This window comes from Oreochromis niloticus, linkage group LG10 (assembly GCF_001858045.2).
Source record: "Oreochromis niloticus isolate F11D_XX linkage group LG10, O_niloticus_UMD_NMBU, whole genome shotgun sequence".
Taxonomy (NCBI): domain Eukaryota; kingdom Metazoa; phylum Chordata; class Actinopteri; order Cichliformes; family Cichlidae; genus Oreochromis; species Oreochromis niloticus.
Genome location: NC_031975.2, coordinates 18,441,895 through 18,466,092, shown reverse-complemented (window position 1 = coordinate 18,466,092; position 24,198 = coordinate 18,441,895). Strand labels below are relative to the sequence as shown.

At 40.3% G+C, this 24,198-nt stretch overlaps 2 protein-coding genes across 2 annotated transcripts; both read right to left on the bottom strand.

The window, feature by feature from the left end:
* Window positions 1–10,277: 10,277 nt before the first annotated feature.
* Window positions 10,278–13,469, bottom strand: crcp (calcitonin gene-related peptide-receptor component protein). Its single transcript, XM_019363621.2, has 6 exons — window positions 13,352–13,469; window positions 12,285–12,321; window positions 12,085–12,183; window positions 11,900–11,994; window positions 11,725–11,782; window positions 10,278–10,696 (listed from the first exon to the last, which is right to left on the bottom strand). Exons 1-6 carry the CDS (start codon window positions 13,357–13,359, stop codon window positions 10,550–10,552), a joined length of 444 nt encoding a protein of 147 aa, XP_019219166.1. The 5' UTR covers window positions 13,360–13,469; the 3' UTR covers window positions 10,278–10,549.
* Window positions 13,470–15,336: 1,867 nt separating this feature from the next.
* Window positions 15,337–16,208, bottom strand: LOC109203771 (uncharacterized). Its single transcript, XM_019363472.2, has 2 exons — window positions 16,117–16,208; window positions 15,337–15,999 (listed from the first exon to the last, which is right to left on the bottom strand). The coding sequence occupies exons 1-2, from the start codon at window positions 16,176–16,178 to the stop codon at window positions 15,342–15,344; spliced, it is 720 nt and encodes a 239-aa protein (XP_019219017.1). The 5' UTR covers window positions 16,179–16,208; the 3' UTR covers window positions 15,337–15,341.
* Between the last annotated feature and the right edge of the window lie 7,990 nt (window positions 16,209–24,198).

Sequence of the window (24,198 nt, the reverse complement as noted above, 5' to 3'; positions counted from 1 at the left end):
ATTAACCTATCCCCTCAAAATTATTATACATTATACATTATAAAATTATGTATTTCTGATTATTCAATTTCTTTTTCTATTCACTCCGTGCAGGCAGAAAGCTTGTTAAATGTGTAAATGTAGAAATACAACAATTTTGCTGTTGTAAAAATCAGCATTTTGTCATATTTGAAATATAAATCCCAAATAATCTGAATCTTAATTTTTTTTCTTTAAAATACAGTGTTATTTTAATATCATAATTATAATCCATAATTATGTGACATGCATATTAGATAGTTTTTAGTGAAATATAAGCCTTAATATATATAAGAAATATATAAGAAAGACAGGGAAAAGCCCTACTTTAAAACTAAATGTTCCCTAAAACGGTGGACAAAGCTACAGACCCATGACTCCCTTTCCCAGTTAGCTAGCAGCAATGACCTACAATACTTGTGAAGTTAATAAAAAGACAGGTAATGTTTGTCGTGCTGTTGCACACACAGCATGCTCATGCATTTCAGTTCGTCAGTTGCCACAAGACAACTTACCAAGGTGTACATAATAAGCAAATACTCCTGTGTGCTATAGACTATGGGTGTCCAAATTCATGGGCTGGATCCTCCTGAGGCCGCATTTGTATGCATTTGCCAAAGTTGATGGCATGCTGAAGACGTAATCAGGCCATTTGATTCAGCTGTGTTGGAGTAGGGATGCATCTAAAAGCTGCAGGACAGTAGCTCACGAAGACTGGACTTTCACACCCCTGGACTATAGTGTACGCTGTACACCCTACTTACTGGTTTCCTTTGCCTCAGTCTGCATATATGTCCCAATTAATTTGTTTCTTTCCCCTACAGCTTTGCACCACCCAGGCGGCAATGAATGCGCATGCTCTTTGCGAGCTCGTCCCCAGCTCGTAACAAACGTGCTCTGCCCTCAAGGGTGATCATTTGATTATGGTAATCATGTGACTGATGCAAGCCAGATCCTTTTATTTAGCAAAATTGTGATTATCAGTTAGATGTTATTGTTGAGGGGCACAGGCAGGACTCCACACGCACACACATTTAAAAAACAAACAAATAAACAAACAAACAACAACAACAAAAAAGCGGTAAAGCGGCAGTAACTCTCAAATGTTATAAAAAACTAATCCCTGTCATATTTCTGGGTCATTTTGATCCAGCTTTTTTAATTTCTTATATTTTGGTATATTTCTGTATTATGATTCATGTTGTGGTTCTATTTTGATTATTATTCTAGATTTAGTTCAGTGTCAAGTCTGCGTCTTTGTAAATTGTTTCTTGTTTCCTGTTTTACTTTGAAGGTTCATGTCTGATGTCAGTGTGTTTAGTTTTACTTGCCTCCTGTCTCATTAGCCCTAATCTCTCCCAGTTGTGTCTCCCTCCTTTTTCCCATTCCCTGATTACGCCCCTGTGTATATCTGTGAAGGTTCTCAGTCATCCAGGTCATCGTAGTCAAAGGAGTTTGCAAAGAAAAGCGTCTGGACTTCTTTAAGTTGCTTGAAGACGTTTCACCTCTCATCCGAGAAGCTTCTTCAGTTCTAAGGTCAAATGGCCGAGAGTCCCAGATTTAAACCCAGTGGGAGTATCCCCCCAAAGAGGGACAAAGGACCCCCTGGTGATCGTCTAATCACATGAGCCAAGGTGTGAAAATGGGTGTGGGTCCCAATCAGCCAGGGTTTCGGGTGAGCTCATTGTGAAACCTGGCCCCACCTTGTCATGTGAATTCCTGAGGTCAGATGGCCCAGGATGTGAGTGGGCGTTAAGGCGTCTGGGGAGGGAACTCAAAAGTGGATTATAGATGGCAGACAGTTGGTGTCGTAAACCACCGCCTCTGTTCAAAGATGGTCGCTCACAGTGGACATAGATGGCCTCTTTCACTCCTCTTTCAAACCATCTGTCCTCTCTGTCCAAAATGTGAACATTGGCATCCTCGAAAGAGTGACCTTTATCCTTAAGATGCAGATGGACTGCTGAGTCTTGTCCTGTGGAGGTGGCTCTTCTATGTTGTGCCATGTGCTTGTGAAGTGGCTGTTTGGTCACAAACAAGCACGACATCCCAGTGTACTTCAGACCCAGCAACACACTCAGACAGAAACTGGTTCACCCGAAAGACAAAACTCCAAAACACAGACTGAACAACGTGTTGTATGCTGTACAGTGTAGCGAGGAATGCCCAGACCTCTACATTGGAGAGACCAAACAGCCACTTCACAAGCGCATGGCACAACATAGAAGAGCCACCTCCACAGGACAAGACTCAGCAGTCCATCTGCATCTTAAGGATAAAGGTCACTCTTTCGAGGATGCCAATGTTCACATTTTGGACAGAGAGGACAGATGGTTTGAAAGAGGAGTGAAAGAGGCCATCTATGTCCACTGTGAGCGACCATCTTTGAACAGAGGCGGTGGTTTACGACACCAACTGTCTGCCATCTATAATCCAGTTTTGAGTTCCCTCCCCAGACGCCTTAACACCCACTCACATCCTGGGCCATCTGACCTCAGGAATTCACATGACAAGGTGGGGCCAGGTTTCACAATGAGCTCACCTGAAACCCTGGCTGATTAGGTCCCACACCCGTTTTCACACCTTGGCGCATGTGATTAGAGGATCACCAGGGGGTCCTTTGTCCCTCTTTGGGGGGATACTCCCACTGGGTTTAAATCTGGGACTCTCTGCCATTTGACCTTAGAACTGAAGAAGCTTCTCGGATGAGAGGTGAAATGTCTTCAAGCAACTTAAAGAAGCCCAGACGCTTTTCTTTGCAAACTCCTTTGGCCCCTGTGTATATAAGCCCTGTGTTTTCCTTTGTTCTCTGTTACATTGTCTGCTCACCCTTATCCTTCACTGTGTGCCTTGTCTGCGTGCTTGTCTGCCTGTTCTATTTAGTCGCATGTCCAGTTTAGCCAGTTTTCTGTTTTGCCTGCAACCAGTAATAAAGCTGAGTATCTACAAGTTAACTTTGCCTCTGTGAGTTCTACTCTTGGGTCCACCATTTCTGCCTACCCTCACACAGCCATGACAATCCAGGTGTTGTACCAAAAAAGTGATCGCCTGCCAAAAACTGATTACTCATATGTAAACTGCTATAAATAACTTGTTGCTCTATAATATTTGGAACATATTTCAAATGTATCCCTTATGAATTATATCAAGTCATCTTAAACAACAAGCAACATTCCTGTAAAAAGGTACAAGCCGCAATCAGTTTTTAGTAGTGATTTTTATATAGCCTTTATTTACACAGTTAATAAAAATCTCACTGACGTTAAAAATCTCTTTTTAAAGAGTAATCTGGCCATGAGGACAGCAGAAATTGGAACAAATATAACAATAGTTCTGTAAACATATTTAAAGTGGACAAAAAGGACCGGAATGGTTATAATGTAAGTAACACAGAGTTATAAAGATACTTGAAAAACAGGTAATTTATATACTTTATATATAACCCATTTGTAAACCCTGATTACTGAATACTAACCAAATACCAACATACGTAAAGATATTACACATAAAAAACACACATATGAGATCACTTTTTGGCACAACACCGGCAACACACTACATGAGCACCTATTATGAAGCAGAATCCTTTGTGGAGAAAAAGAAGTAAAAAGTTATTTCTAAAACTTCAACTTACCTCAAGTAAGGAAAGCAACAGCCTGCAACTGGCCACTCCGGCGGATTAAATGGAACTGTTTGCTACTGTCACAACCGCGCCCAGTTGCTCTAGTTCTGTTCCCTGTGTATTCAAATTATTACGGGAATGGATGTGGAAACCGGATTTCAAAATAAAAGCCAACTTTGAGTGAATTAACAGATATGTTAATAACATAATAACATATAATTTAGGCTTGTTTACAAACTCTAATGTTAGATCTACATGACACAACATTGTACTCTAATAGCGCCCTGTCAATATCAAGGCAATCTTATTTTGGATTTCAAAGTAAAAGCCCTGTGAATTTTCATTTTTGAACTACTCTTTCAATGACTTCAGAATGCTCTTAAAAGCAAAAGTCATATTTACAAAGACTAGTTGCATTTTATATCAACACTATCCAACCACAGAAATTTGAAATTGCCCATATTTGACTTACTCTTCTAACGATTTCAAAATGCTCTAAATAGAAAAAAATCCTGTTTCCACAGGATAATTTCATGTTAGATCAACAGTATACAACCTCACAATGTTACCATATCAATTTCAAGTCATTCTGATTTTACCTTCCAAACTAATGGCCTGTTGAAATTGCCCATTTAAGACCTAACTTTCAGTGGTTTCAGAATGCTCTAAAAATGAAAATTGCTGTTTCCACAGGGTAATTCCACTTTAGATCAACAGTATACAGCCCCCCAGTGATACCATATCAATATCAAATCAGTCTGATTTTGCCTTCCAAAATAAAAGACTTTTCAAATTGCCCATATACAACCTACTCTTTTAAAGATTTCAGAATGCTCTAAAAATGAAAATTCCTGTTTCCACCGCATAATTCCACTTTAGATCAACAGCATACAACCCCACAGTGGTAACATCTCAATCTCAAATCAATCTCGTTTTGCATTTCAGAGTAAAAGCCTTTTGACTTTGTTTATAGGAGCTTCTCTGTCCATAACTTCAGAATGGCATTAAATGGAAAGTTCCAGCTTCCATGAATTAATACCAGTTCATACCAACACATATCATTGCATATAATCTAACAGTGGAGTCAGGAACAGTTTTTATATATAAAAAAAAAAACAGAGGTTCCAGACAATGCCTTACGTACAAAAACAATAATTACAATAATTCTTCTGATCACAGACAAAAATTCCTAGCTCATCTGCTATTTGTATGAGAATTGAAAAGCCTGCAGATAATTATCTGAATCCAGTTGCTCAAGGCAAGAAAAGGTCCCAGTCTTTAGATTCCTGCCCATTCCTGAGACACGTTACAATTGTAGTGTCATCTGAGTATTTCTGGATTTGGCAAGACTAAAGATATATATTTGAAGTCTGCTGTATACAATATGAAAAAAGTGGAGCCAGGACAATTCCTCTAGAGCCCCCATGCTGCTCAGTAATGTTCCAGAAATGCTGTTCCCCAACCTGACAAAGTTGTGTTGTTTCTGTCGATCCAGCTCTGTTTTCTCTATATTCAAATTTTAACTTTGTGATCATATGCACTAGAGCTGATTTAATAGCTAAAAATTTTACTTTACCGTGTGCTTGGTTAGCACTATTGCCTCACAGCAAGAAGGTCCTGAGTTCAATTCCACCATCAGGCCGAGGTCTTTCTGTGTGAAGTTTGCATGTTCTCCTCGTGTTTGCGTTGGTTTTCATTTTCCTCTCCATTTTCCTCCCACAGTCCAAAGACATGCAGTTTGTGGGGATAGGTTAATTGATTAATCCAAACTGCCCATAGGTGAGAATGTGGCAGTGAATGTGAGCGCAAATGATTGTCTGTCTCTGTGTGTTAGCCCTGCTACAGACTGGCGACCTGTCCAGGGTGTACCTGGCCTCTCGCTATATGTACCCTGCCTCTCCCTGGGATATGCTCCAGGACCCCTCCATGACCCTGGATCAGTGGCGGTCCTAGCCTGTTTGGCGCCCCCCCCCCCCCCACACACAAAACATGTTAAGGATTGTACATAAAACTGTTGGAGTTTAGTCTGTTACTGTTACTATTTTTACCATTTCTTCTTGGGGCAACTGTAACCCACATTATTTCCTTAGGGATTAATAAAGTATTCTGATTCTGATTGTTTCAGGATGACCTGCCATTATCCAATGACACATCTGTTTACCTGTATCATTTGATCGTTTCTTCTCCTCTTCTTTTCTCTTTTTTCTAAACTGAGCACCTGATGACTTTGAACTTTTCTTGTCCATCTTCCATTGGTTTTAATTTTGCACTCCAGTATGAACACCCATCCCCCAACCAGAGGATCACCACAACATAACCTAATAGACCTACACCTTAGTTCACAGATTAACTTTGTCTAGGGTGTATTTCTGGGATTTCACACAACCCAGGATTCAAATCATGAATACATAATGGGCTTGGATTTACAACATTATGAATGAAATGTGCTCTATTTGGAAGCAGCCGGCCCCCCTCCCCTTTCGACGGGTTATGCGTGAGACTTTAAATCATCAAACTGTAAATTATAAATTTTAAATTGTTAGTGATCCCTTTACCCCTGGTCCTAAAGTGTATATTTATTTTCTTACTCTACTATATTTATTGTTCGTTTATTTGCACTGCTGTAACTGGAGCCTCGTCGTCTCGTCTCTCTATATACTGGACTGTATGTAGCGGAGATGACAATAAAGTTTACTTTGACTTCAGCAGCGCGCAGGCGCACCGAGGGCTCTCGCGCTCAGTTTTCGTGTATAGAATTTCGAAAAAACATCGGTGCAATTTATAAGTCTGTATCATAATGTCCGGTGTTTTCGTGTTTGTTGTTTTGTTTTTATTTTGTTTTATTTTGCGAGTTGGTTATTAGATGCTGCTCCAGCCAGCCAGAGAATCCCCCGCCGCCCTGCCCTCTCCTCCCTGTGCCGCAAGCAGCAGGCGCTAGTGATGGTAAATTTGATTCTTTTTACTGAATCGAGTTTTAATGAGTCACTCACCAAAGTGAATCGGTTTTTTTGAGTCATTTGAGTCACTGAGTCAGTTGACCAGAGAGTGCAAAAAATTTACATTTTCACTCAAACTTAATTTGTTTCTCCTTTAATGTAAATCCTACTGCTAAGATGAGTGATTCTTAAAGAAAACAACTATTTTATAGAGCAAAAAAGACCAAAAGAATTTCTAAAGGGAACATTTCTTTTGTTTATTTTTATTTTATTAGTATTTTCCTTACATGTGTCAAATATATATTTTCTCATCTAAATGTCCACTGAGCTGTGAGCCAGGGGCGGTAGTGCGCCTTAACATTGGTTGCCAACCAAGAAGAAGAAGAAGTAGCTGCGACCCAGGAGGGAGGGGGTGAGTGAGTGAGTGATTCGTTCGCTCTATGATTCAGCACAGGAGGGAGGGGGTTAGTGAGTCATGAGTGATTTGCTTCCCCTACGATTCAGCGCAGGAAGGGAGGGGGTGAGTAGCTCAAATGTGCTGTTAGCATGTTAGCAGAGCGATGCTACTGTGAACCGAGGAGCTATTGTCTTGATGTGAGCTTCTACTCAGGGTTTTTTCTTCCAGTTCAGAGCAGAAATGTTTTTGTTAAAATACTGGATGTTGTGTTTTTCTTCACAATTTGAATTATAAGCTAGATATATTTCTACAAATGAAATTAGTTTGCTAACAGCAACAGGGATGAGTCAGTGAGTCAGTTGCGCTTGTGAATCATGATTCACGAGTCAGTAAAGTGATTCTCGAGTATTGAACGATTCGTTCATGATTCGCGCATCACTAGCAGGCGCACCTCGCAAACGGAGGGCGCCCTTACTCCCAGCAAATGGGCGATAGAAAACCTATGCCATTCCCAATATGCGCTGGCTGCCGTCGGGGCAGCATGAGTACGAGCATGTTTTTTTTTTTTTTTTTTTTTTTGCCGATGCCCGTGATGCCGCCCCGGGCAACCGCCCGTAAAACCGCTACTGCCCTGGATAGTATAAGTGGAAGTGAATGGATGGATGAAGCTAACTGATTCTACAGTATTTATAAAACTCTTCAGTTGCAAAAATTAATGTTAGACTTCTTTTTAAGGACCTATTCAACATTTTCATTTTATACATGTTTCCCTGAAGCAGTATTGTTTGGAAACACTAGAGATTTTGTTGCAGTCCATTGCTATTGCTATGTATCTTTTATCTATATATTCATCTATGATGCTAGATCACACGGATCAATTAGTTAAACTAAAATCATAATGCCATGGTGACCTGTAATATTCGGCTTAAAAATTCAAACATAACACAATTACCAAAGGCCTTCGAAACATGGTGTCTAACCAGATACTTGCTGAGAACAACATTGCCTTGGCCCTGGTGTGGGTCAGTAGATGTTTTAAATTGCAGTCTCAGATAAATGAGAATTTGGCTCCCTGGCACTTTCATCTTGCATGATGGCATTTGGCTGATAGTTCTTAAACCGTGATGGTGTTGACTTCATCAATACAGGAGCCAGACAAAATAAGTTCCATAACACAAGCATCTTGTCTGGCTTCAGAAACAGATTGTGGAAATGGAGAGCTGCAAACTGAATCCTTTTGAGACTTTTATAAACCTCATATACTATATATTAAGGCTGCTGACTGGTTGCCTGTCCCCTTAATCCCAGTAATGATCTTTATTAATTCCTGCGCATCTGTCATGCGTTTTCACTGACATTTGAGCTCCAGGCACTGATATTGTATTAGTTATTGAATATCAGTACCTTTACCCTTTAATATCCTTGATCCTCAGTTTTCCCAGTCACAGTACCTGAGTACTTAGTAGTAATTAATAAAGTGTTCCTCCTGTTTACATTTACAAGCATGACCAATTTGGCTGGGATGGGGGGCTTGGTGCGCTCAGATGTGCTGTCCAAAAAATCAGTGTTCACTTCACTTAGGTCTCCCGCCTCAGCGAGGTACTTGGCAAGCACAGGAAACTGATGTGATATGTCAACAGGAAGCCCAAAAGCAGAAATTTACATGAGTCTAACCAGCACATCCTTCCTCTACTACAACACAAAAGTTAAAAAAAACTGGAGTTGATCCAGGGCCTGTGGTTAAAGAGTTTGTGCTGCAAACCTGTAGTTTATATCCCGTGTAACCTCTGCACGGTTACAGAAACACATCTCTGTGAAACATGTCCCGCAGTACTGACAACTACACTCAGGGTAAGCCCTGCAGCCATACCTGAAAGCAGACATAGTGGCTGTAACTTTTCTGTGTGATCCAAAATGACAAACAACTGCTGCTTATTTCAGCTGTTACATCTCTTTGTAATCTCCAAAAGTTGAATCTGTTCATCTGGACGTAGCGTTTTGTGGGAGAAACGTTTCGTCACTCATCCAAGTGACTTCTTCAGTCTCAGCTGACTGCAGGTTTCCCCAAACCTTATAAACAGTACATTTGCATAATGACTGAAACCAGCCCACTGAAGGAACAATGGGCTGTGAGGTCAGTTCCTTAATCATAATTATGCAAATTCCATGACCATTGATCAACAATCACTGACCAAAACCCACTGATCAATGGCCATGAGTACCATTCACAGAGAGTTGGGGAATGGCTGCAATCACAGCATTGTAAGATGGCGAAAGATGTACCCTTAGGCCCCCTCCTCGATTCAGAGATGGTCTTTCCCTTTTCACGTAAATGGCCTCCTTGACTCCGCGCTCAAACCAGCATTCTTCCCTGTCCAGGATGTGTACATCCTCATCGTTGAAAGAGTGTCCTCTGGCCTGTAGGTGTAAATAAACTGCAGAGTCCTGGCCTGATGAGGTTGCTCTTCTGTGTTGTGCCATCCGCTTCGCTAGAGGTTGTTTGGTTTCCCCGATGTATAAATCCTGGCAATCCTCCTGGCACTTAACAGCGTACACTATGTTACTCTGTTTGTGTCGGGGGACCCGATCCTTGGGGTGGACCAGTTTTTGGCACAGCGTATTTTGGGGTTTAAAAGCCACAGAGACCCGGTGTTTAGAAAAAATGCGTCTCAACTGTTCCGATACTCCTGACACATATGGGATCACTACAGGTTTTCGCCTAGGCAGCGGTTGTCCTTCTCTCCTGGATCGGCTGGAGCTTTCTTTAGGTGCCTTCCCAGCTTTGACAAAAGTCCAGCTGGGATAACCACATTTACTCAGGGTCTTCTTGATGTGCTGTTCTTCTGCCTCCCTGGCCGCTGTGTCAGTGGGGATGGTGTTCGCTCTGTGTTGTAGCGTCCTGATGACACCCAGTTTGTGCTCCAGTGGATGATGAGAGTCAAACCTTAGATACTGATCTGTATGCGTAGGTTTACGGTACACGTCAGCTTTTAGATGTCCCCCATTACTGATGGAAATCTCACAGTCTAAGAAGGCTAACCTGCCACTTTTCATATCTTCCCTGGTGAATTTGATGTGTTGGTCCACCGAGTTAATGTGATCCGTGAAATGTAGTACGTCCTGAGATCTCTTTGTAAGATCTCTTTGTAATGCAAAGGGCAAAATAAAGTGTCACCATGTTTTAAAATCATTGCTTCGCAAACTGTGAGTGACGACCTCCTGGCTTATATCGTTCTTCGTTATTACACAGCCAGTCTAATCATACTGTTTGATCTTACATTTATGCTGCACCAGCTTAAGTATAATCGCACAACTGACTAACATTACAGCTTTGGAAATCAGAGTCCAATAATTCCAATTGTGACACACTACCCTGTTTGATTTAATGCAGCTATGTAGTATGAATGCACATAGAGAAACAATCAGTATATCTTCTTCTGCTTATGTAACAGGTCAACTTGATGTGAATTATCAAGCTGTCAGGCAGCATGTATCCCATCATGCATAGTTCAATTAGTCGTGCAAATAATCACAGTCCAGTTCTGCAGTTATCTCCAGTTCTGGCCCGTCATGATGTCATGACTGTTCGCCGCCTTCATCCATCTCTGTGTCTGCTGGAGCTGTGTTTTCTTGCTCTGGGTCTCCCGGTAGGACATCTGTGACCGTCTGGATAAGCTCCTCAATCTGCTCCTCTGATAGTCGCTCTTCACTCTCTTCTACCAGCTGAACACAGAAAGAAACTTCAGACAGTGCAACACTAAAGCCTCCTGATGTGATTTCATCTTCTGTTTTCAGTTAGTTTTTGCTTTATGTCTTTGTTCTGAAGCTTTTGATCATATCACATGATTTTCATCAGTAGATACAGTTTGCAAGCTTTCATGGAAGTGTCGATGCTTGAATGTCCAACAGGGGCAACTAGTCCCTGAAGTGCCCAGATAAAACTGGGAAGAGATCTGTAAAAGATCTACAGATTACTGAAAACTGTTGAACTCTACAGGCTGATGAACACCATGTGATATGAGATTAAAAGCACCAGAACAGCTAATCAGTGAATTCTGCATCAACAGCTTCACTTTCAGACTCAACAGCGTCACTTTATCAGTGCATTCTTCAGCACATTTAGCGTCGGCAAAGAACAACTCAAACTACATTTCTACACAGTCTGAATGAGCCAGACTGCTGCAGGGAAACTCCCATCTACTGACTTTAATGTGCAAGGTGGACGTGTTATTTTCATCTGTGATTTACAGCTCCACTGACAGACTTTGACAGTTGAAATGACCCACAAATCTGCATGTTTGACATCATTTTTGTTTTTTCTTCAATAATGGAGCCTTAAAAGTGGCCATTAGAAAAGGTTAGGTTAGAAGTCCTAAGTAAAAACAAAACAAAACAAAACAAAAAAAACAGTGTTTCTGTCCCGTCTGTGGAAGCCAGGCTCATTTATTCCTACTTAAGTGAGCCATCACACAGTTCATTTTTATTATTTAAACAATTTGAAGGTGCATTTGCTTTGCTTATTATTGCCTTCACAAATGTAGGTATCCACGCCGCCCGCCTGCCCGGCAGGATTAAGACAATACTCCATCAGCCTTTTATAGCTCGGGCGTATAAAGCAGAATACCAGCACACCTATTCTTTAAGTCACTCTGAGAGTACAGAGTCATTTCTAATTAAATGAGAACAATTTAATAAATAAGAAATGAAAATACTGTAGATATGGAGATTCAATTTAATTTAAAAACACTCACAAGCTGGATTTCCACTGCAGTCAGAGGCCGGTGGTTCAGTAGCTGTAGTTTTTCTGCCCTGTTTGGGGGGAAAAACAGTTCACATCTAAAAAGAGCTGTGCATCTTATTCTGTCTGTAAAGTTCTATTTAAAGCATCAAGGATGGAAGGATCTGTGATGGCCTGATCTTACTGACTTTGTGAGTTTGTGTGGCACCATGGTGGTGAGAAACTCCTTGACGATCTCAGGGCTCTGTCTGCTGCAGGGCATCTTCGACAGGTACTTCAGCGTCTGTGTGGAAGGACAAACCAAACTGTGGCCATGCTTTTGAAAATGGGTAAACATGACAGGCACGAAGAAACGCAGAGGACGTTTTCTGACCTCGTACATGATGGTGTTGAGGTTCTGCTGCCCGACGCTGTGTTTGTGCTTCCCGCTATCCTTTCTCTGCTCCTTCAGGTCTGTGAGGAGTTTGAACACCTGAGGAAAACACAGGTAAACAAAAGTGCCATTGGTCTGATTAGTTATTCTTTGAACTGACCACTGAAAATAAAGAAGAAAGTGAGAAAATATGACCTTACCTCATAGTTGCTGAGCATTGCAGCGTTAGCATTTTTCCTGAGAATAAAAAAAAGCACATGTAAGCATTTGTTTTTGAGGATATCTCAGTGGAGGCTGTGGTGTTTAAATGATGTTTATACAAGGTAGAATAGATCCAGGCTTTCATGTTTTTTAAACCAAATTCTGACCCTACCATCTAAACATTACAGCAGAAATCAAGACTCATCAGACCAAGCAACATTTTTCCAGTCTTCGGTTGTCTAATTTTGGTTATCCTATATGAACGGTAGCCTTAGTTTTCTGTTTTTAGTTGACAGGAGTGGCGCCCAATGTGGTCTTCTGCTGCTGCTGTGACTCGTCTACTTCAAAGTTCAACACATGATGCTCTTCTGCATGTTTTGGTGCTTATTTGAGTTGCTCTTGGTTTCCTAAATATACTGGGTTGTAACCATCTGATTTACCGATTTTAGATATTTGCATTGATAAAATTAACAAGTGTGTCTAAAAAAGTGGCCACAGAGTATCTGTGTAGCACATTTGTAAACAATATAAAATATGGACAATGGGCTACCATAGCAATGGGATTGCAACTATTAATATACTAAGATCATTTGTTCAAACGAACCAGTTTAGTGCTAAGTGTCAAAATCTCAGCATTATTATTATTAGTAGTAGCAGTAGTAGTAAATAATGCATCACACAAAAAGAAAACAGCTCCTCGCGTAAGAGAACCTGGCATCTGTTTTCACGTGTAATTTATAAATAATAATAATAAAATTTTTTCGATCAAAGCACAACAATCTGGATCAGTAATGTGCTGACAAATGCACTTGTTATTATGTTCTCATTAACTTTCTGCTGCGTTTATTTTATTTATTTGTTTATTGTTTATTTCAGATTAACTGGAAAATGTGACTACAGCCTCACACGGGTCCCAATAACTGAACCGGAAACTAAAAGACAGCGAGGCAGATTCTGCACCTTTAACCACAGCGTTTAGCCTCAGGTGAAAAAAACGTTATACAAATATCAGTTAAAATTATGCAGATATAAAAATGAAATCCATTTAACTTAAAAACGGTCTTACACTTCCATTTCGCCTAGCACGTCGCTCCGTTACAAATGTGTCCGTGTGGGAATGCTAGTCCGCGTTAAACGTTCCGCCGCTCGTTGACCTCGATGGAAGTTGGAGGGCAGAGGCCAACCTGGTAAAGGAAATACTAGTACCTGGGATATCAGGTTACTGTATGAAAAATAAAAAAACTTTCATCTGTATCTTTTTTTTCTTTAATTGTTGAAATCTCCCATTCCTTCACTGTTTTGCTTTATGCTGCCCTCTGCTGTTCAGACTATTTATGATTTTATAAATGCTGTTTATTCCTAATGTGAAAATGTGAAGCAGCAGTCTTACAAAAACATTAACATCCAGATTAAAGACTGTAGAGATATGGCCATCTGTCTCAGCATGATCTTGCTGAAAGTCTGGGAGGAGGGGCTACAATGTAACTCCAGACACCTTTCTGGACTGACAGAGATTATTCTGCAGGGCATCACTCCTACTCTATGGGGGACCACAAGAGCCACATGCGTCGAAATAAAGAATTCTGTGCTTAAATAATGAATTGTACAAAAAATGATGCATTTGTAAAATCATTGTATTTATCCAAACATCAGTAAATTATTACATTATAATGTAATAATTTAATTTAAAATAAAAACACAATTTTTAAATAAAAATATCCGTCAAAATATACAAAATATACACGAAAAAATGTAATTTTCAAAAAAAGCCTGATTTCCACAAACATTTTCGAATTCCAAATTTTAAAAACAGGTCTTAAAAATCGTTTATAAAAACAATTTAAAAAAGTGAAATATGTAAATCGATTCAACAATCAAAGCTATATTTCCCAACAGCACAAATTAGCTATGTTTTTGTAAGCTGCTGTGCTCTTCACAAATAAAGCTTGAAGCAGCTCAGACTATTAGAATCAGGACTGAGGTCTGTTACATTTCTACAGTGTTAGAGCAATGGCTGCAACCTACAGCCTTTTAACTCGTGATTAAAATGCTGACAGTAAACACATCAGTCCAGATGTTAGCACATTACTTTACGATACTGAGAGTTAAAACAACTGAGACAAGGTGATTAAAATAGTAACTGTCAGTTCTCTCGTTCCTTATATGATTACCCTCTGCTAAGACTGGAGATGAAACTACTGATTTGAGCTCATTTAATTTAATATGTGACTGCACACATTCATTCTCAACTGGACATAAATGATGATCAAGAACAATGTTTAGTTTTATTATTTACATGATGTCTGTGTTTATTAATGCAATTTGAAAGTAACTACTCAAAAGTTGGATGTATGATGGACTCATCAAATCCCAGCTTCTAAACATAGTATGCTGAATCTTAGCATTAAATGCCCAGTATATTCTAATCAGTACAATTTAAGCATTCACTGCACCTACAATATCTACACCTGTGTCGTGGATGTACATCTCTCTCTCTCTCTCCATATATATATATATATATTAGTGTCAGTCGATTAAATTATCGTGACTAAATACTCATGATAAATCGCAAATTAATCAGTTTTTTTTAATCTGTTCTAAAGGAACTTTAGGATACTCTTCATGTTTCTAATACCCTCAACAGTATGGGAGTGGACAAACTACTATACTTGCTTTATGCAAATATGTGTTTATTTTTAATCGCAACAATTCAAAACAATGAAAAATACAATGAGAAGTCCAGAATACTGTTCAGCAAAGCCTCGAAGGTACTGAATACTCAAAATTATGCCAAAAGGAATCATATACTCCCACACAATGTAACTGTTTAATTTACCATTAGAGTGGGATCAAAACAAGGAGTGCAGTTAGGGTATGAATAAAACAATTTGGCTATACTTCTTTTTGCTCTTCAGTTTTTTTTTTTAAGCAGAGGCTGAGCAACCCAAGCTTCTTCCTCCTTTTTTCCTAATAAATCATGAACATGGAAACAGCACATAGGAGAAACAAAGAAAAAAAAAAAAACCCTAGAACATACAGTACATTGGTTGTCACTATTACTTTGCACTAACCCAATTGCTCAAACAGACATGCATTTTAACATTTTCAGATGACAGGGCAGCTCGCTTGTTCTGAAAAACATGCCCAGAAAGTGAAAATAACCTCTCACATGGTATGGATGTGGCAGGTGTTGCCAAGTACATGCGTGCAAGGTAGGCCATCTCACTGTGTGCCCCTTCATGCTTGGACCACCATTTCTGAGGACAGTCCTCTATGTCAATAGTTGGCTCTGCCCTGTATCGCTCCACACATTTCTCAATATAGTCCTCCTCTTCATCAGATGAAGACTCTGAGGCAAACATGAGAGCTGATCTTTTCTTAGATGGCTCATATGTTGCTGGTTGTTCAGGCTGTGCAGGCCTCTGCCTCTCCCTGAGCAACGCACTGATCAAGCGCCACACCTCAGCCCTGTCAGGTCTGCTTAGACACTTAAGACCCTTAAACCTAGGATCCAGTGCTGTTGCAACCCTGAGCCACATGATGTTAGTTTTTTCCTTGTGCTTCTCCATTTCTGCTTTAAAGGTCTCCTTGAATTTAACCATGTAAGCTGGGTCATACTCAGAGACCTCCATCACTCGCGACAGGTGACACAAAGCTGGCAACACCACTGAGCAGGAAACAAACTTCTCCCCTCCCAAAAGTTCAGTTATATACCTGCAGTAATAGAGAAACATACGTCATTAGGAATTTGTTACATTCAATCACAAAAGGTCAAAATACTTTATACACACACTATGTCAGAAGTGGTAAGAGTAAGTATTAATAAATTACCTGCAGTGTTCAAGAACCGTCTCCAGCTTCTTCAGTTTCTCCACTTCAGCTGTTGTTGGCATTGTGACATTGGTTGGATGTAGTGCCAGTGCATCTCTCAGTGGTTCTTGATTTCTCAGAACATGCTTGATCATCTCCAGGGTACTGTTCCATTTTGTTGATGCGTCCTGTGTAAGTGACTCTTTTTTATGAAAATGTGCAATTTGCTGTTGTTCGAGCTCCAGTGCGTTCGGTGGGCTATGGTTGAAATGGCCTATGACCTTTCTGCATTTTGCCAATGCGCTGTTAAATGGACTGTTCTGTAGAGAAACTGTGATGGCTCGATGGAGGCTGTGTGCGATGCAAGGCATATGCTCTACAGGTAGCTGACTGGCCGCTGCAACCATGTTGCATGCACCGTCAGTGGTCAGCGTGCTGACTTTATGTTCAATTCCCCACTGTCTAGCTACCTGCAGAAATTGCTCGGCGCACGTGTCGGCGAAGTGCTGCTCCTCTGTCTCCATAACAGTCAGAGCATGCGACTTTAGTTCCCACTGTGGTGAAAAATAATGTGCTGTTATTCCAAGGTAACTGTGATTACTTCGAAAAGTCCAATAGTCTCCAGTGAGTGCAACCGTATTGGTCTGCCCCAAAGCCTCCACGACTTTGGCTTTCTCATCTTCATATAAGTTGTGGATCTTGGCTACAGTGGTGGCTCTCGAGGGCAATTCATACGTGCAGTCGTTGGACGCTATGCGAATTATTTCAAGTAGCCCCTCATCCTCCACAATGTCAATCGGCCTCCAAGCTGTAGCCACCCATTTTGCTATGGCTGTTGAAAGTTTGTTGGTTGTAGAATTGTCCATACGTCTCCTTTGAAAGCTATCCAGCATGGTCTGCATTTGGCGAGGGAGTTTCTCTGCTTCAGCTGTGTGCTTGGCTAGCAAATGGTATTTGAGACTGGACGTGCTACGGTGATAACGCAGTTCACATCGACAGTAAATACAAATTACTTTGGTCTTGTCAAGAGATCCATCTGGCATTGCTTTAAAATTGAACTTGCCGTTCAAAATACGCCCTTCTTTGTCCATTTCTGCTCACTAGTGATGGCTCGCTTGAAGCTGAAGCTCCGGTGCGTCCACAACACACTGGTTCTCGAGGCTTGATTCGTTTGGTCAGAGTCATGTGATCAGTGACGTCCGAAGCTTCATAACTGATACGATTCGCGGGATTTGTGGAGTGTTTTGGTTGTGAGAGATAGCAAACCACTGATCATTTTATTCAGAGATATCGAGCCAGCAAGGAAGAGAGGAGCTTCTGTCGTGTGGGAGTATTTTTAATTGATTTTGGTCAATCGGGTGGGTTTGTCTTGTTTTTCGCTTATGTTTTCTGTGTGTTTATTTGATCTGAAAACGTGAAAAGGTTAAAATGTCTTAACAAAACAAAAATCTGCTTTTCATAATATAAATATCGTTAAATAACTTTAGAAAGACTTCCATTTGACTCTTTAAATTTAAAATAAACAAATAAAATAATCTTAAAATGTTATTCTACAAAATGTGCAGCAATTTAATTTGTTTATTCTTCTTAGGTGATAGTCTGTGGGACCCAGGAAGACCGTATAACTGAATCTAACCAACATGCATTGCGGTTTCTGTGCACTCCAGCCTCTTCTGTTCCATGCGAGAGGATTTTCTTTTGGGCAAGACAAAAAAAGAAACAGACTCGGTCATCACACAGTGAAACAAATTCTCTTGTTAAATAATAATGAAAAAAACGCTACCTTAAAGGCATCACGTTTTTGCTTTACAAGTTCATAAGCATTTTCTTTTTCCTGTTCACAATCAATTTTACAACCCCCCCCGTCATAAATAGTATAAGACAATTGGCCTAATATCATATTATTTATAAACATACCTGTCCAGCTGTCCAGTGATTAATTGCATAACTACATGGAGAGAGGAACTCACAGCACAAGCATACTCCATAATGTGTTGCACATTATTACAGTTATTTTTCATCTATTGTATTTACCAACATCAAGAAGTCACCAGCAAATACCACCATGGCACATGTTTAAAAAAAGGAAAGTTTATTGATCAAAACTATTCATTTAACGAATAAACATAACATTTTTTTCAACCCCCCCAAAATATATGTTCAAAGCAACACAATGGTGGCCCAATATCAGACAGAATTGTGAACTCCATTCTGTGGAGTCGGCAGTCATAATGAAGCAGTTCGTTTTATTTTGTAGATTCAAGCTGCTTGTCATATTTTTGGCCACCAGATGTCACCAGAGTAAGTAAGTAAGTAAGTAAGTAAAATTTTATTTATATAGCACATTTCTGGATAAAAAGATCACAAAGTGCTTCACAAAGTATAAAACAAAAACAGACAAAAGTTAACAAAATGCAATTCTATAAAGATGTGTTTTTAGGTGTTTTTTAAAAGTGACCACTGAGTCCGCAGATCTTAAGTTCTGAGGAGAGGACTGTATTGAAAAGCCTCGAGTAATAAACCCTTTTTAACAAGCTTCAATGCTTCAGAAAGCTTCATTTGGCAATCACTACTACAAAATGGTCACAGCGGGTAAACAGTCAAAGCAATATTTAAAAAAAAAAATCCCATCTCGCCCCTGTAGGCGGTCTGTCCTTTCAAGCTCGGGTCCTCTACCAGAGGCCTGGGGGCTTGAGGGTCCTGCGCAGTATCTTAGCTGTTCCTAAGACTGCGCTCTTCTGGACAGAGATCTCCAATGTTGTTCTTGGGATCTGCTGAAGCCACTCACCTAGTTTGGGAGTCACTGCACATAGTGCTTCAATTACCACTGTTACCTTCACCCTCCACATTTTCTTGAGCTCTTCTCTGAGCCGTTGGTATTTCTCGAGCTTCTCGTGTTCCTTCTTCCTGATGTTGCTGTCATTCGAAACCGCTACATCTATCACTACGACTGTCTTCTTCTGTTTGTCTACCCCCACTATGTCCAGTTGGTTAGCCATCACCATGTCAGGGCCTGGTGCTGTCCAACTCTTCATGCTGGAGACCCTGTCTTGGATGTCTGCCACTGTGATGGTTACTGGTCCCTGTTTAGGGAGGTTGCTGTGGTCTGCCCTCAGATCCACTAGCCACTGAGCATTGCCGTTATGGGTTGCATCCTTCTCCCATATGTTCTTCCAGTATTGCTCCATCTCTAAAATTTAGTAGGTTCCTGTTAAAAATCACACAAGCTTCACACCAAATCTGGCATATATACTTCCATTTTATACAGTACACCATTGAAATTATAAACTATATATTCCAGTCATCCACTTATCAGTAATTCTTGAGTAAATGGATGTCACTGATAAATCACTGCAAGTGTTTTTAACAAACTGTTTCTTGTTTTTGTAGAACTCATCAGCAGCTGTCTTTAAATGTCTTGTTCAATTTTCCTAACCTGGAAGCTAAGCTTCTGAGTCTTATCACATGTAGGTGGCTCTTCTATGTTGTGCCACTTCTTTCCAAGATCCAAGCTTTTTCACTTGTGTTTTCTTTGTCTAATATTTTCAGTTGTTTAATGATTTGAAAGACTTTTTCACACCACTGTATGTAGTACGTAGAAGTTCAGTTCAAAAACTATGAACAGAATCCAACATTCACCTTGATTGAATTTGAGTTTTCTGGTAATGTGAATCACTGCAAATGTACTAATGGTCAGTTTGTAACAACAGACACGATGCCTGATACTACAAAACAACCCCAAGTGATGCGGTTAAATGCCCTCTCCAAGTCCAAAACACCCGACATATATCGACCAGTTGGGCAAACTTGTCGACACTGTTCTTCATAGGATAAAGTGCTGTTGCCGTGTTCCACCACCAAAAGCCAAGATCATTTCCAGAATTGTTATTTATTTAATCGTAATTCTAGGAATCTTTTGGCACATGGTGTTTTGGAAATGTAACAGTTTCTGTTTGTAGACTTAAAAAAACTGCAGTTGATTCATTCTGATGATATTATATTACTTTAAATACACAGTGTCTGTAAATTCAAACTAGGTCCTCATGCTACTAATGTCACTTGTAACTGTACTGTATATACACAGGACTACTGATATAGGGTTGTGTTTTTGTGGCACTTAAGTTTAAATTGGCCTTGGACAACCATTCTTCCATAGCATTAACAACAGACAAAAATGAATGGCCTGTATTTGTATAGTGCTTTTACTTAGTCCCGATGGACCCCAAAGCGCTTTACACTATGTTCAGTCATCCACCCATTCACACACTGAATGAAATTAAGATTTAAATTGTTTAAAATGCTACTTTCAGCTGCAGAAACTATTAGAAATTTTAGTCATTGTGGACTTTCAAGTGAAAAATACCATCAGGCAACACTGACAACAAAGATCACCTATGGCCACTGAATTGTTGAGTGCAATATTAAATGTTGAGATTTTTCCTCTCAACAAGCTACTTCACACAAACAAAGTGTATTCCTAGAGTATTTTATTTATTCAACTAAAAAATGTTTATGATAAAATTGTAAGTTAAGCTCAGTAATATCCTTCTGCAGCTTCTTCTGAAGCTTTTCTTCTACACGAGTTGGACCAGCTGGCTGAAGATTCTCTAGGCTTCCCTCACTGCTTTATCAATATAGACACTGATGGCCTTCACGTGCTGCTGAAGCATTTCTATATCTTGCTGTGTGTCCTGGTTTCACTGTTGGATGTTGAGTCATGTTGGCCTGAGCTCACTCTGCCTCTCAGTCCTTTCTGCTACAGCTGACACTGTGTCGTGGCCTCTGTGTTCCTTCATACCACATAGGTTAACTGATATACTGCTGATCGCTGGTTCTGAAAAGTCCTAATTTCATACCGAACCTGGAGGTGGCTCTCACAGTAAGAGGCCACACACTGCAGACAGGAATTGGAGACTTTCAGGTCCCTCCCAGTGCACACACCACAGGCCACATCTTTAAGTCCAACATAGTGTTGTGGATGAGGAGAGGTTTAGAGTCTAGTCTTCTTCAGCTAATTAGGTGTTTACAGAACTAGCTTTGGTATGAAACCCTTTCTGCACTGATAACAGCTGGAAACTCTTCTTAATCTCCTCCTCTTAGTAGTTCTTGATACAGCTTATTCAGTAGTTGTGCCCACAGTAAATCCAGACAGATTAAAAAGCACAACTTCTTCTGGTCCAGCTGAACCCTCATTCAGACATTTTCATTTCCTTACAGTAGATCAAATCTGAGCTTTGATCAGCTTAAGCCTGTGTTTCCTGTGTTTAGTAGTGATGTGACGTTCTGTATCGAGGCTTCAAAGCTTGTGTCGAGTAATGGAGGGGGCATTTCCGCAATGCGCGTATCAAGGCTTGCTTCATTTATGGGAGGAGCTGAAAATGATGACATCCGAAGCCTCGCTGCCCGGCTGTACCACGTGACTGGTTCAGGAAGTGGTTCGAACTTTGCCGCGAGCTATGACAGCGATATAAACCCCTCAGACTTCATTCAAAATGTGGGTGTTTGATGGAGAGTTGCGGTTAGTGACAGTTTGGAGGTTTAGGAGAGTGAGGAGAGAAAGTCAGGAGAGGATGGAGCCAGCTAAGAAGAGGAGGATGTCCTCCCCTGTGTGAGAACATTTTGATCTTATTCCTCCCAACAAGGTATATAAATTTCTACAGAAGATGTATTTTCATAATACTGATGGTGCAATACAATTTATGTTAAGCTGTCTTTACTTTTGTACAAGGTGAACTGTTTGCTATGTGCCAGGGAGCTGGGATATAACAACAACACCTCATCCATGCTTAGGCACTACAGAGCTTTGCATGAGAATAAGAGGAACACCGATTGTGGAGCAAGACCAGGTGAGCCATCAAATGCCATGATAATATAGCATGCCGTAATGTTACTAAATGATATAACAATATTATAAAACTGTAATAAGTTACGTGTGTGATATTTATATTTGTGCTTTGTTTTTATTGTCTTTCCTCAGGAGAACAATCTCAAATGATGAAGACCTGGTTAGCATGGTGATTGAGGACTCCCAGCCATTTAGCATTGTGGAGGACAAAAGATTTAAAAGATATGTTAAATCATTAAATCCTAGCTATGTTCTCCCCACTAAAAAGGTCAAAGGCAGTGAAAATTTAGTTTTTACAGAATAAAATGTGAACAGGCAGGTGTAGCTGTCCATACCTCAACGTTACAAAAGCACAACCACTGTCCATACCCCAACCTCACCTCACAGTAAATGATCATTTCCATTTTAAGCATTTCCAAATAATCATTTTCCATACTGCCAGTATAAATATACACAGTATACTGCCATCACTACAATATACATGTTTTACACACTCCTTTTGTTGTTGACATTTACAGGCTGTGTGCAAAATGCCACACTCTTCAAATTCATGCCAACTAAGGCTACGTTCACACTGCAGGTCTTAATGCTCAATTCCGATTTTTTGATCAAATCCGATTTTTTTGTCTGCTTGTTCACACTACACATAAAATGCGACATCAAACGCGCTCTAGTGTGAACGCTCAAAGCGGCCCGCATGCGCAAAAGAAGATGTCACACACAACTCGCTCTGTTTAGACCCAGAGCAAACAATATTGTTTGACTGATGGCCCTTAATATAAAGACTTCGGACTTTATGTTTCCAAATTTTTGCTTTAAGTTATTTTGTTATTTACATAATAATGCAAATAACCTAATAATGATCCTTTTTGCTGTTTTAGAGGAGCGGTGCTTCAAAGGATAGTTGCAGATTTCTGTCAGAATCTGCAGAAAATACAGTAAAAATAAAATGTTCACATTTCTCCAACGTGGTCTTCCTAACAGTTTCACCGGATGGCAAGAAATCGTTCGCGATGTCCTATCGGGCGCTTCTCCAGCGCTGATAATTGGCGTCTGTCTTGTGTCAGTGACGTAAAAGACGGATTTAATGCGACTTGACCGTTCACACAGCAGTCGCTTTCTAAAACATCGGATATGTATCGGATTCAGTACCACATACGAAAGTGACCCAGATCGGATTTGAAAATATCGGATTTGTGCCGTTCACACTGTCATACCGTGATCAGATATGGGTCGCATAGGGTCAAAAAAATCGGATTTGATGCGCTTTCGCCTGCAGTGTGAACGTAGCCTATTATTTTTACGTCCAGTAGATGTCCTACTAGAGCAAATGAAGCTTCAAGACGCTTTGTGCTGGGGTGAACCAATTGGATGAAAAGCTTCAGTGCTTCATGAAGCTTCATCTGCCCATCACTACTTAAACAGCTTTAATGCTGAACTCAAAAGGGTAACAAAACTGAGAATACAAAATAACCTTACGCAGCCAGAAGACACAGCAAGATGAGGGTAGATAAGGGAGATCGCGACATGGACACAAAGAAAAACAGGGCTTAAATACACAGAGGGAGCAATCAGGGAATGGGAAACACAGCTGGGGCAACTCAGGCCAACGAGACAAAGGAAGCAAAACCAGACACATTAACATGAGACATGGACTTTCAAAGTAAAACAGGAAACATAACACAGACTGAACTTACAGACACAGAGTCACAGGCAGGCACTGCAACAGAGGGAACAGAGATGTAAACCATTACACAGAACTCTAACAAAGAAACCAAAGACTAGAAATGATAAATAATATAATAAACTCAAAACTCTAGGTCAACGACCCAGGCATCCTAACACCGCGTTCAGAGCTGTCTCACAAAATGAGGGAAAATGAGGACAGAGATAAGTCACTGTGTTAGAGAGGAGGCAGCAAGTTTCCCTTCATTCCAGGAAGAGGAGTGCCTTCTCTCTGGCCATGAACAGCAGTTCATCATGCATTGTATGCTTGACAACAGGAACAAAACAGGAACAAAACAGGAACTGTGCTGCTAAATATATTTGCTGTGGATTTGGCTCTGAATGTAGAATCTGTGTCCCAAAAATTCCAGCGTGACACAAAGCGTAATAGTTAGTGGTATGGGTAGAATTTTTGCTAATTTGGGTAAAAAGCTGAAAGAACATAGCATTAGCCCTTCTGCTCCAGTTAGCATTAGCTGCTAACATGGCAAGCTGGAGCAGCTAACACTGCTAATGCTGAAAAAAAAAAAAAC

Coding starts and splice junctions, on each gene's coding strand:
- crcp (XM_019363621.2), bottom strand. Junction 11,783..11,899: donor GTGCCACACAAACTCACAAA/GTCAGTAAGATC, acceptor CCCCCCAAACAG/GGCAGAAAAACTACAGCTAC. Junction 10,697..11,724: donor CTGCAGTGGAAATCCAGCTT/GTGAGTGTTTTT, acceptor TTCTGTGTTCAG/CTGGTAGAAGAGAGTGAAGA.
- LOC109203771 (XM_019363472.2), bottom strand. CDS start 16,178: ATGCCAACAACAGCTGAAGTGGAGAAACTGAAGAAGCTGGAGACGGTT. Junction 16,000..16,116: donor ACGGTTCTTGAACACTGCAG/GTAATTTATTAA, acceptor CTATTACTGCAG/GTATATAACTGAACTTTTGG.